This window comes from Petromyzon marinus, unplaced genomic scaffold (assembly GCF_048934315.1).
Source record: "Petromyzon marinus isolate PM22_M1 ecotype Great Lakes invasive population unplaced genomic scaffold, UKy_Petmar_22M1.pri1.0 PM_G_Scaffold_64, whole genome shotgun sequence".
NCBI classification, from domain to species: Eukaryota; Metazoa; Chordata; class Hyperoartia; order Petromyzontiformes; family Petromyzontidae; genus Petromyzon; species Petromyzon marinus.
The window spans coordinates 972,705-986,227 of NW_027423018.1; the positions used below are offsets into that span (position 1 = coordinate 972,705).

At 46.5% G+C, this 13,523-nt stretch overlaps 1 protein-coding gene across 7 annotated transcripts in view; it reads right to left on the reverse strand.

Annotated features, from left to right (window-relative positions):
• Positions 1–1,461: 1,461 nt before the first annotated feature.
• LOC142919854 (heterogeneous nuclear ribonucleoprotein L-like) overlaps positions 1,462–13,523 on the reverse strand; it is a 29,164-nt gene continuing 17,102 nt past the window's right edge. For 6 of the 7 annotated variants that reach the window (XM_076062522.1, XM_076062523.1, XM_076062520.1 and 3 more), the window contains 7 exons: positions 8,759–8,845; positions 8,015–8,268; positions 7,537–7,658; positions 4,262–4,463; positions 3,593–3,650; positions 2,666–2,761; positions 1,462–2,207 (listed from right to left, as the gene is read on the reverse strand). In XM_076062522.1, coding sequence (XP_075918637.1) covers positions 2,152–2,207; positions 2,666–2,761; positions 3,593–3,650; positions 4,262–4,463; positions 7,537–7,658; positions 8,015–8,268; positions 8,759–8,845 — 875 coding nt within the window. In that variant the 3' untranslated portion in view covers positions 1,462–2,151. Of the gene's footprint in view, positions 2,208–2,665; positions 2,762–3,592; positions 3,651–4,261; positions 4,464–7,536; positions 7,659–8,014; positions 8,269–8,758; positions 8,846–13,523 lie in introns of those variants that run through there. The other variant, XM_076062525.1, reaches the window with a different exon arrangement.

Sequence of the window (13,523 nt, forward strand, 5' to 3'; positions counted from 1 at the left end):
CACCCACACACTCAGTCACTCACTCAGTCACTCACCTAGCCACCCACACAGTCACTCTTTCACTCAGTCACTCACCTAGCCAACCATACAGACACTTAGTCATTCAGTCACTCATCTAGCCACCCAGACACTCACCTAGCCACCCACACACTCATTCACGCAGTCACTCACCTAGCCACCCACATAGACAGTCACTCATTCACTCACCTAGCCACCTACAGACACAGTCACTTATTCACTCAGTGACTCACCTAGCCACCCACACAGTCACTCACCTAGCCACCCACACACTCACTCACCTAGCCACCCACACACTCACTCAGTCACTCACTTAGCCACCCACACAGACACTTAGTCACTCATTCAGTCACTCACCTAGCCACCCACAGTCACTCACCTAGCCACCCACACAGTCACTCATTCACTCACCTAGCCACCCACACAGTCACTCATTCACTCACTCACCTAGCCACCCACACACTCAGTCACTCAGTCACTCACCTAGCCACCCACACAGTCACTCATTCACTCACCTAGCCACCCACACACTCAGTCACCTAGCCACCCACACACTCAGTCACTCATTCACTCAGTAACTCACCTAGCCAACCATACAGACACTTAAGTCATTCAGTCACTCATCTAGCCACTCATTCACTCACCTAGCCACCCACACAGTCCCTCATTCACTCACTCACCTAGCCACCCACACACTCAGTCACTCAGTCACTCACCTAGCCACCCACACAGTCACTCATTCACTCACCTAGCCACCCACACACTCAGTCACCTAGCCACCCACACACTCAGTCACTCATTCACGCAGTCACTCACCTAGCCACCCACATAGACAGTCACTCATTCACTCACCTAGCCACACAGTCACTCACCTAGCCACCCACACACTCAGTCACTCACCTAGCCACACACACAGTCACTCACCTAGCCACCCACACACTCAGTCACTCACTCACCTAGCCACACACACAGTCACTCATTCACTCAGTCACTCACCTAGCCACCCACACACTCAGTCACTCACCTAGCCACCCACACACTCAGTCACTCATTCACTCACCTAGCCATCCATACAGACACTTAGTCATTCAGTCACTCACCTAGCCACCCAGACACTCACCTAGCCACCCACACAGTCACTCATTCACGCAGTCACTCACCTAGCCACCCACATAGACAGTCACTCATTCACTCAGTCACTCACCTAGCCACACACAGTCACTCACCTAGCCACCCACACACTCAGTCACTCACCTAGCCACACACACAGTCACTCACCTAGCCACCCACACACTCAGTCACTCACCTAGCCACACACACAGTCACTCACCTAGCCACCCACACACTCAGTCACTCATTCACTCAGTCACTCACCTACCCTATGCCCAACTTCCTTCATGTCTCCACGCTCATGTTCAATCGATTCCAGTTCGATGTCAAACATGCATCTCTCCATGCTTTTATTTTCAAACACGGTTCTATTTTCTCTTGGGGTTTATATTTGCAAGCGTATTAACCTGCTAAATACACGCACTGTACAGAATGCCAACCCATGTTTTTCAATGGGATTTTCAATGAGTCGGGGTATATTTTTACCAGCCCCCCCCCAAAAGGGTCTCTTTGGCATTTATTTCAGAGCTCTCCGTTATGAAATTAAATGGGCAATATTAGTGCCATGGGCTACAGCAAGAAAGGAGCATCACTCGTGGTGGGAGCAAAAACTTTGGCTATGAGCAAGTTGAGAACCCCCCCAAATTGTAAATTAATTGGAGCCGCTAAAGTTACGGCACCCGAGGACTGCCAAGTGAAATCTGGTTTGGGGCTCATGGACAAAATAGCAATGCACACGGCAGACAAACTCGGCAGGTTAAGGAGACTAATCATAATTATTTTAATTTCAACATTCTTCATTTCCACTGCGACCTTTAAAATCTTTCGGTGCAGTCAATATAGAAATCTAAATTAATCCTCCAAAAAATGACAACTAAAATGTAAACGCGTCAAATTGCACTTTCGACCTATACCCACGGTTAACTTTCAACAAGAGTGATGGGACATTCACAAATATTACACAAAGTGACAATGATGTTGACACCGACGTTCAATATGGCATGAAACATGTTGAGTTGTCTTCTATGAAGGCTGGGCAGTGGAGAAGCACAGTTTGAGGGTGTAGAGGTATGGAACATCTGAGAAAATAAAAACAGGGGAGCCACATGACGTCTTCACTGGAGCACACAAAAACTTAAAACAATGAAGCGATTCTTAGGAGGGTCTTTGTTGATGTTAACAAAATCGTTCAGGGAGCTAAGATAACGTTGAGTTGTGATAAGTGAAAGTGCTTGGCTATGTCAACTTTCAATTCCATTCTGTATATGCAAACAACAACAACGAAATCCAAATCGCCCATAAATAACAACCTGTTAATATATAATACAACAATCTACAACTGCTTTCGCTTCCTGCAATTTCACCCAAGGCTGCTAGGCAGCCAGTGTACACAGATGGTGCTATGGTAATAACAAGCGCCCCCCCCAAATCTGAACATTAGGTGCTCAACAGAGCGTACGACCAAAGATTTGCCGATAATGCAGCACCGCTTCAATGTCATCGCACCAACACAAATGGCCAACACCCCACAACTTACTTGCGTTCTTCAGGGGGTGATGGTTAATGCACGCCAGAGCCTCCATGGCATCGTTCTTGGTCTCCCACTCCATCAGGCCGGACACGCTCCTATCGGCTGGACACGTGGACGGACCGTCGCTCATAGAGTAATTTGGGTCGTGTAAAACGCAACACCCTTCGCCATTTTGATTTAAAGCTTTCGTGACTGCAGGGATTCATATCCTTGGTTCTTTCGGTAAAGTCACCACCACGTTAGAAGGGAAACAATAAAATAATAAAAATATAAAACAATAAAATTCTCACGACGTTTCGACTGCAACACAAGCAATCATCATCAGGTGTGAAAACCACAGCAAGAACATTTTAAAAAAGTGGCGGTTATTTTTAACGTTAGCACCACGGAGAGCGATTTGGCAGTTGTTCAGATGGACGAGTCCATCTATGTTCTGAAAAGAGGAGGGGGGAGACGAAAATAATGGATGCGGTCTGAAAGCCACCGTAAGCGTGAACAATCAATTAAGACCCGAAATGGTTTATCAAATCCTTCCAATGATTGCTAAGCCAGAATCCATCTTCTCGGTTGAAATTGTCTGTGTTTGTATATATTTATTATTTTGTTGTTTCCCTTCTACGTGACTTTACCTAAAGAAGCCGTGTTTAAAGGGTGGTGTCAGTCGTCGGTGAATTTCTGCAGCAGGAAGGCTTCAGTCCGATGCCTTGGCTACGCTAACACGCTTCAGTCAGCTTGGGCACGAGTGAATAGCAAGGACTGCTCTCGGGAGAGAATTTTTCACAGGGTTTCTTGAGCATGGCCTCATAGCACACGTTGCAGATCATCTGGTGTCGTGCTGTAAATCAAGCGACGATTGCATGGAGAATACAGTACACGATTTATTCTGTGCCATGACACGTAAGATAAATAATAAACATACTTTGCGGGACTTACTTTTTCCAGAAAACACTTTGAAAGAGCGGGGCCTCGCAATCGACATTTCGTCGCACAGCTGCGGGGACAGAACGGGCGGCGTTCACGTTATAGTTGGTAACAGTTAACGTGCACCGGTAAAGCATTCGGGAGATGTCATTTTAATTGCAGGCACAAATCCCGTTGTCCATTTTTAAATTTACATTCGCCAGCTTTGGAGCAGTCTTTCAAAGTGCTCAGATTATTGTGAACACCAAGCATAGACTCAGGGGGAATGCAACCATTTGCAGAAACAATGTCCAAAGACTGAAATGTAAACCTTTCGAATACAAATGAATATGAATCGTAATGTATTAAACAGGACAAATTAACGCGAGGTGTTGTCTAGTCTGTAACAAAAAAGTCCCTTTGGAACATCGATTGCATTATTTATACATCTTATGTTTTAACCGCTGAAAGGAAACTACATTACACCATTTTACATTTGTCCCGTCACAGGAAACGTGTCATGGGCCACCACAAACTCCACAACATCAATAGGCTCATCTTAAAAACCCACGATTGTTTCACGTGCAAACTTTGGACTTGAATATTTATAAAAGCTTCACCTGGGAAAACTTTTAAAGAAACCGAACGCGCTCCCCTTCTGCGCTGCTGGCAGCAGGCTGAAGGGGCGGCGGGGGCACGGACCTGCGCGAACATCTCGGCCGTGATGTCCGTGGGCGCGTTGAAGAAGTGCAGCACCGCGGTGGGACGCTGGTTGCGGTTCTTCGCCGCCTTCTCGCTGTCGGCGTAGCGGTGGTTGCGAGAACCTGCGTAGTCCCTGTAGCTGTCGGTGCCGTCCGGCAGCTCGAACGCCTGGCCCGGCGCAATCGACCGCTGCCTCGACGCGCTGCCGAGACGAGGGCGGAAGGGAGGGAATAGCGCGAAGAAACTGTTTTTATTTATTTTATCATGTTCCAAATTTCAAGTGCTCTTTGGTTCTATTCGGTAAAGTCACGTAGGTAAAAATAAAATAACAAAAAATCACGACGTTTCGGCCACAACACAAGTGGCCTTCATCAGGTGAAGGGACCGGGCTGTCCAGAGGACAGCGTTGGAGTGAAGACAGCAAAGCCCAGGTCGAGTCCTTTAAGCTTGTTGTCGCGGCATCTTTTGAGGAAGGTCAGCGTCTCGATGAGCTTTGACTTCTTGTCCCGTTGTCTGTTGAAAGCTCTAACACAGGGGTCGGGAACCTATGGCTCGCGAGCCAGATGTGGCTCTTTTGATGATTGCATATGGCTCGCAGATAAAACAAAATATTCTCACTTGTTTTAATCCATCCATCGATTTTTCACTGCGCATGTCCTGTTCAGGGCTGCAGGAGCAATTGTCCATTATTTTAATTGGATGATACTGGCCTACGTTTGCCGTTGCTGGGTAAAACAGGTAAACGCCCCCTTTTGAATCAGTCTGAGACTGCGTCTGCTCGGTCATTAGCTCAAAGCTAACCCTTCGACGAAGAAGATGGCGAAAAGAAAAAAAGACGACGAGTATCGTACATTTCAGGACGAATGGACCGAAGAATTCGCCTTTGTGGAGAGAGCGGGTTCTGCGGTGTGTCTAATTTGCAATGACAAAATTACATCGTTGAAACGGTCGAATGTAAAGCGGCACTTCGACACGCGCCACGCTACCTTTGCATCAAAATACCCTGCGGGAGACAGCAGAAAGAAAGCGTGCCAAGAGCTTCTGAGCAGGGTGCAAGCTAGCCAGCAGCAACTCCGCGTATGGACCCGGCAAGGTGACTATAATTCGGCTAGCTTTGCTGGTTCTTTAGCAATAGTGAGGAACGGAAAACCATTCACAGATGGCGAGTATGCTAAAACGTTCATGCTGGATGTAGCCAATGAACTTTTTGATGATCTTCCGAACAAAGACAAGATAATCAAACGGATACAAGACATGCCTCTGTCGGCAAGAACTGTTCATGATCGTACCATCGTGATGGCAAACAAAGTGGAGGAAACGCAAGTGAAGGACATAAATGCAGCGCCGTTCTTTTCTCTGGCTTTGGATGAGTCAACAGACGTGAGCCATTTGTCGCAGTTCAGCGTGATTGCAAGATATGCTGTTGGTGACACACTGCGTGAAGAAAGTCTTGCTGTTCTGCCATTAAAAGGGTCCACAAGAGGTGAGGATTTATTCAAGTCTTTCATGGAGTTTGCTCAAGAAAAAAATCTACCTATGGATAAACTTCTCTCAGTGTGTACTGATGGTGCTCCGTGTATGGTGGGGAAAAACAAAGGATTTGTGGCGCTTCTCCGTGAACATGAAAATAGACCCATCCTAAGTTTCCATTGCATTATACACCAGGAGGCACTTTGTGCTCAGATGTGTGACAGGCAGTTTGGCGAAGTGATGTCGCTGGTCATTCGTGTGATCAACTTTATTGTTGCCCGAGCCTTAAATGATCGCCAGTTTAAAACACTGCTGGATGAAGTTGTAAATAACTATCCTGGTCTGCTTTTGCACAGCAATGTGCGTTGGTTGTCAAGAGGGAAGGTGCTTAGCCGTTTTGCGGCTTGCCTGAACGAAATCCGGACTTTCCTTGAAATGAAAGGCGTCGGGCATCCTGAGCTAGCCGACACCGAGTGGCTCCTCAAGTTTTACTATCTCGTAGATCTGACTGAACATCTGAACCAGCTCAACGTGAAAATGCAAGGCATTGGAAATACAGTGTTATCCCTTCAACAAGCTGTATTTGCTTTTGAAAACAAGCTGGAGCTTTTCATCACGGATCTTGAAACAGGTCGTTTACTACATTTTGAAAAACTGAGCCAATTTAAAGATGCATGCACAGCAAGTGAGCCCATTCAAAACCTTGATCTCCACCAGCTAGCTGGCTGCACATCCAGTCTCCTACAGTCCTTCAAAGCACGCTTTGGAGAATTTCGTGAGCACACTCGTCTTTTTAAGTTCATCACCCATCCAAACGAGTGTTCACTGAACACAGCCGACCTGAATTACATCCCTGGTGTCTCCGTCAGAGATTTTGAAGCAGAAGTGGCTGACCTGAAGGCCTCAGACATGTGGGTGAATAAGTTCAAGTCACTGAATGAAGATTTGGAAAGAATCACACGACAGAAAGCGGAGTTGGCGAGCAAGCACATGTGGACAGAAATGAAAAAACTCCAACCCGAAGACCAGCTGATTCTCAAAACTTGGAACGCGCTTCCTGTCACATACCACACACTGCAGCGTGTGAGTATTGCTGTATTGACCATGTTTGGATCTACGTATGCATGTGAGCAGTCATTCTCACATCTTAAAAACATCAAGTCCAACCTACGATCACGTTTAACGGATGAAAGCCTCAACGCTTGCATGAAGCTTAACCTCACCAAGTACCAACCCGACTACAAAGACATCAGCAAATCCATGCAGCACCAGAAGTCGCATTAATGGTGAGTGTTATAACAACATTATTTAAAAGAATAAATTCAGAGGCTTATTATACTGACATTTAGTTGAATTCACTTTTAAAATATATTATATGGCTCTCACTGAAATAAATTTCCAAATTTTTTGCTTTCATGGCTCTCTTAGTCAAAAAGGTTCCCGACCCCTGCTCTAACAGATAGGTGAAAACCCTCCCCGTAGAGCTTCAAATCTAGAATCCAAATTTCACGTTCGCTATTTCAATAAAGGCCCTCTCCGTAAAGCTTCAAATCTAGAATCCAAATTTCACGTTTCGCCACTTCAAAAAAGGCTCTGGACAGCAAGTCATCGGGGTCCTCGTGAGCTGTGACAAGTGTTTCGTTCACGGTATTTATCAGCTCTCTTTTTCACCGTCCTAAAATTTAGCCACTTGCACTAAATATTTACTAAAGTTGTCTTCTCTAAAGGGAAAGCAGTATCCAATTACATTAACAGGATATGACGAGTTACATTTACCATTTTAACACGGGAACAAAACGGCTCACCAGAGGTTGATTTTATTTCCAAAGATCTGAGACATATTGAGGTGAAAAACCGCCCTGTGCACGGCGTACTGATCTCCCATCTCGACCATGGCGGCTCCCGGCTTGCTCTTCAGGAACTTAACCTACAAGAATAACAACCCGTAACACGGTTCAGCATCGCGCAATCTTGTACGAAAATATCTACAAGTTTCGTTGTAACGCATCGTTGAAATGTGAAGTGTTGGCTGAGGGGCCATTAGAAAACATGCACAAAGAACACTTCGCATTGGGTACATTTTTGTAAAGAAAAAAGAGCAAATGTGTATGTTGTCAACCGGTGAACAAATTTGGTCGTGTGAATCTCCCACTTTATATAACACGATGAGCGCACGACGTGCACCACACGCGTGCGTACGCGTTGCACCGCGGTTGAACCTTTGGAAGGAAAAAAACGGGGACTCATTTCAAAGCAGGCGCGCGCAACACCCAGCGAAGGCACCTTCTCCACGTCGCCGAAGAGGCAGAGGATGTTAAACACGCGGTCGCAGTTGAAGCGTTCGGCATCCAAGCCGTACACCATGAGGACCTTGTTGCCGGCCTGCTGGTTCATCATGGCCTGCACGTGCTGGCCCTGGGGCCCACCCAGGTTGCCCATGCCCATTCCTCCCATGCCCATTCCTCCCCCACCGCCCATGCCCATGCCGTCGCCGCCAGGTCCGTAGTCGAGGCCCGGTGGCGGTGGCTGCTGGTGGCCTGTGACGCAAACACACAAGAGGGGGAAACGCATCGTGAACTAGCTGAAACTCTCTAAACTTCTCTGAAAAACAGATTTACCACAGCCATCATCTTACACACACGTGTGCCCTTTCCTATAAGATCAGGTAACCCAGGATTCACCACTCTACCCCTTGGAGACACTGGAAAACATTGGTCCAGAAGACTCAGTTGCCTAGGGAATAGACTAAACTAGTTTTTATTTTAGGTTGAGGCCCACCAAGCTAGAGCTCTTATTCAGCATAGCTTGTTTTAAATACCCAATACATCTGATAACTGTTGGAAATATCGTCTCTTTAAAACACAAAGCAACTCGTACGTTGCAATTGTTAACCGCAAAAAAAGGTTTTTAGGATGCACCTTAACACTAATTCCAAATAAGAAATGTTCTCAACAGGCAGCAGGTTCTTTCAATCTGACAGCAAGCTGAAGGAAACCGAAATTATAGCATTCGCAACAAGGGGATTACCTCCACAGTCGCCACCACCGCAAGCGTGTGCTTTGGGATGGTCGCCAAGGAGAGACGTTTGCTTCGCTGGCATCACTGCATTGTCCTCTGAAAACAAACAAAAAAACGATCACCAAATTCACCCACGGGAAACATAAGCGCTCACTGCTGCACAAAATATGACAATCCAAAAAAATCATTCTGCACCCAGAACATTCACACTACCAACACATTAAGAAATTCCGGGCACATTCCACAAGGCGGCGCGCTGCGTCTGTCGATAAAAACAATCGGCGGTATTTTTAAAATGCAGATTTCACACGGCGCAACATAAATAACGAGCACCATACAAAATACAGCGCGTAAAGAAACGCTCATCGCAAGAAGAAGAAATTTTTTTTATTGGAGGTGTACAGATGCACGCGACAAATTGTTCCGAGGTGCGGCGTCAGCGAGTATCCGTGGTTGCCGCCTGCGATGCCCGCTCGTTTCTTACCCAGTCTACGCTTCGACGGGAACACAAAGTTGCCCAGAGTCGGGCGGCGGCTGACGACCCATCGCGAGGAGGATGCAACAGAAAGGCCGGCGCCTTCTTTCCTGCGCCAACAGCAGTCACGCTCGGCACAAATGGACCCCCCCGCGTTGTCCGTGCCACCGCACCTCTCGCTCTCCGGCGACCCTTTTTGGTTTGGGGCTTAAAATTGGGACAATTGAAGTGGGCGACGGGGCCTTACAAACCTTTAAAATGAAAAAGATCGCCGCTTATAAACCGATGCGAAATGCGTTGTGTCTGGCATCTGCAATGTAAAAAGCCTCGTTTGCAAACAAAACTTTAGCAAGGCAGTCTAAACGTACGAGCGTCGAGGTAAATTCTCACCAACGGAGCGATTTTAAGCCCCAAACGCATCGGCACGCGTTCCGTTCGGTTTATTTCCAAGTCCCGTTCGCGGTGAATGCGGGCTTTTGTCGTTCCCGGCTTCTTCGCGGCGATGCCGGTACTTTGCCGGTCTGTCAGCGCCGTGTCCCCCCGGTGCCTGCGGCTGGACGCGGGTTATCCGATGGCCTCTGCCAAGCGGCACTTGGCGGTTGCGGTGCAGCGGATGCGGCGTGCTGCGCCGAGTGTTCTGTGACGTGGCGCTGCAGGCGTGGGGGGCGCGGGTCGGCCGTGCGTGTCACAGCGGCGGCGGCGTGTTGGTTGCTTGGTCCCCGGTGCCTCCCAAGTGCCGACGAGGATGTCGCCAATGTCGCCGTTCGTGTCGTCGCCGTTCACGTCGGTGGCTGTTGGCTGCCGGGCGCTTGATTGCTCGTGTGTTGCTTGCAAATTGCCTCCGTGTGCTTCTGTGTGCGGCAATGCTCGCAGATGCTCCTTGTAGCGTTGATGTTTGGAGTGAGGAAAATACTCTTCGAAGCGTTTACGGAAATTTGGCGATAAAATCAAACCGCACCGTGTCCCTGAAGCTCCCTTGATAAAGTGGCGAGACTTACCTCTTCGGAAACTAATATCTGTGCGTACGCACAATGTACTCGGGACAAAGATACATTTTCCTGTTCAGGCTCAATCGTACCAAATTAAAAGGGTTACTTTATAATAAGTGATATTTTCAATCGTAAATATCGGCTTTTCTGACATCCTCTAAGCTTCTCCGCTTAGTATCCAGACACCACATAATGCAGTCAAGGTTTCTCAACCCTACAAAATATAAAAACGCAACGTGCAATGTCCACCTCAAATATGCCAGTGAAAGTTGGCACCTACTTCTGATCCAACAGACACACACCCTGGTAAATCTAAATATAAAAGTAAAACCTTGGATTGCGAGTAACTTGGTCTGCAAGTGTTTTGCAAGACGAGCTAAAATTGTAAATAAATATTAACTTGATAAACGAGCGAGGTCTTGCAATACGAGCAGTGTACGTGTAGACACACTTTGTACTGCCGTGAGTCACGTGATCACACAACTGATAGACGAGTGCTTTGATGTACGAGCGCTTTGGATTACAAACACGTTCCCGGAACGAATTATGCTCGCAATGCAAGGTTTTACACTGAAGTGTTATAATGCCCAGCCTTGATACACCCCGAACAACCGAGTACCCGCCTATGGGCCACATGCACTTGACGTTGGGAAAATCTTCAAAGCTGATCAAAATCTAAAACGCCACCAACTTAATGGCAATGTCTATCGCATGTCCAGTACCAGGGCAACAGCTTTAATGGTAACATAAAAATGAATCCAATGGATTATTGAACACTCCAGCAGCCACATGCCTCCTTGTGAATCCTGTTCTTCACAACATTCACTTATACTGCCACATTGTTCTGAAGGGTAAACTAGAAAAACAAAGTACACGGGCACGAGTTTAAAACCAATCTGCCCAGAGTAAACTACGCAAGCTTAGCATGGGCTAAAAAAACACAAAGATTATTTAGTTATATGTTGCGCTAGCTGTTACTACCCGGCTTCGCCCGGGACTTGGATCCACCACGCCCGGCCGTCTTTGTCTCCCCAGTAGCGATGTTCACACACCACAGCAGTTAGTCGTTTGAGGCTGAGTCGACCTAGGGGAGGCCCAGGACCGGTTAAAATAATCGTCACCGGCGGTGGCGGTGAGCAGGAATCGAACTTGGGTCGCCGGGTTCATAGCGCAGCGTAACGCTAACCGCTACACTACGGGTCACGTGACAGATTTGACGTCACAGCTCACTTGCCGTACAAAAAATAAGTGCATTATTGAGCTCCCCCCCACCCCCCAGAAAAAAAGTGTATTTTTATAATGTTTGCACGGTGTACAGTCTGGAAAGTACCCACATGGCAAATTTCCAGTTTGTTGCATGTCGGGAAGTACGCTAAACATTTTGAACAGACACACACAATCACAACTTTGCCTTTTATATATATGGAGAAGATAGGTATAAACGAAAATAACCTTGACCAGCTCTACACAATTGCAGTGATTGCATGTTTGATACAGAAGAGGGGAGTGGCGTTTCAAATAACTTCCTGTGACATCGACCAAGTTCTGTAGATTTTTCGATTTAAAGCTTTCGTGACTGCAATGATTCATCTTCTTTGGTTCTTTCGGTAAAGTCACGTAGAATGAGAATAAAATAATAAATTGATAAAATAACACAATAATATTCTCATGACGTTTCGGCCACAACACAAGCGGCCTTCATCAGGTGAAGGGGGCGAGACTGTCTGGTAGGACAGTGCTGGAGTGAGAGAGCCACGTTCAGATCACGGCTTTTAAGCTGTGTGAGAGGAACAAAGAGCCTTGACGAAGGAATTAGCATAAAATTTAGCATTGAAATGGCTGAATGATTAGCTTGTGACTGGTCACAGAAATAGCTATGTTAAAAGTTAAAGCATACACATCCGCAGAGGCACCCATTGTTAAAAGGAATTAGCATAGAATTTAGCATTGAAATAGCTAAGTTAAGGCATACACATCCGCAGAGGCACCCCTTGACAATGGGATTAGCATAGAATTTAGCATTGAAATGGCTGAGTGATTCGCTTGTAACTGCTACAGAAATAGTTACGTTGAAGTCAGAGCATACACATTCACCGAGGCACTTAGTACAAATCAAACAGGAGAATTTAGCATTGAAATAACTAGGCGAATTTAGCATTGAAATAACTGGGTGATTTGCTAGTGACTGGTCACAGAAATGACTACACATCTGAGCTATTCACAGTACTATATAGTGAACCAATAAAAACTAAAATATAAATTATCTTCATGTTATCAATAAACTCTATATTCTCCAATCAGCTAAGCTACCAACCATAAGTCGTTATATATCACAATGCTATATGGCGAAAAAATGGGTGGATTCTTACCCTCAAATTTCCGTACCACGGATAGCTACGGGCCCCGTTCAGACGGACGAGTTCGTCCATGGTCGGAACAGAGGAGGGGGAGAGAGACAGCTGCGAAGCCCTAGTATACTCCATGTTGTAAACCATACCATTAACCGTGGTGTGAGAGGTATTAAGAGGCAATGCTGGCGAAAGAGCTGCGGTCTGAAGGTCATCGTAAAATTACAATTAATTAAGAACAGAAATGATTTAACACATCTTTCCAGTGGTTACTAAGCCTGAATCCATCTTCTCGGTTGAAATTGTCTCTGTGCTTGTATATGTGAATGGCCTCATGAACGAATCTCTCATGGTAGCCAGTTGGTTTGCAAAGAACCTCCGTCTTGGAGAAGTCAATGTCATGTGAGCCCACTGAATTGTAACAGTGATCTGCCACGGCAGAGGAGTTCGTCTTACCGTGTTTCAAGTCTGCTTTATGTTCGCGGATGCGGTCCGAGATATGTCTTTTGGTTTCTCCAATGTAGCTACTACCACAGAGGCACTTTAGTTTGTAAACGCCCGGGTACTGTATGTCTGGAAGAGCATCTTTTACAGATGGAACTAAATCACGGATTTTGTGTACTGTGTTGAATCGGACCTGGATCTTGTGTTTATTCAGGATTTTGGAGATCTTTTTAGTGACCCCTGAAATGTAGGGTAAGGTGATGGTTTTGAGTGGCTCCACAAGAGGATCCTTCTTCATGACTGGAGTGATGGCTTTGCGGATTGTGTAGTCGGAGTAGCCATTAGCCCTGAGAGCCTGGTGTACGTGCTTGAGTTCACTGGTAATGTGTTCCTGGTCGGAAATGCATTGGGCTCTATGGTATAGAGTCTTGATGAGGCAGTTCTTCTGGGATGGATGGTGGTGGGAATCCGGTTTCAAGTAAGCATCTGTATGGGTAGCTTTCCTGTAGACAGAGTGG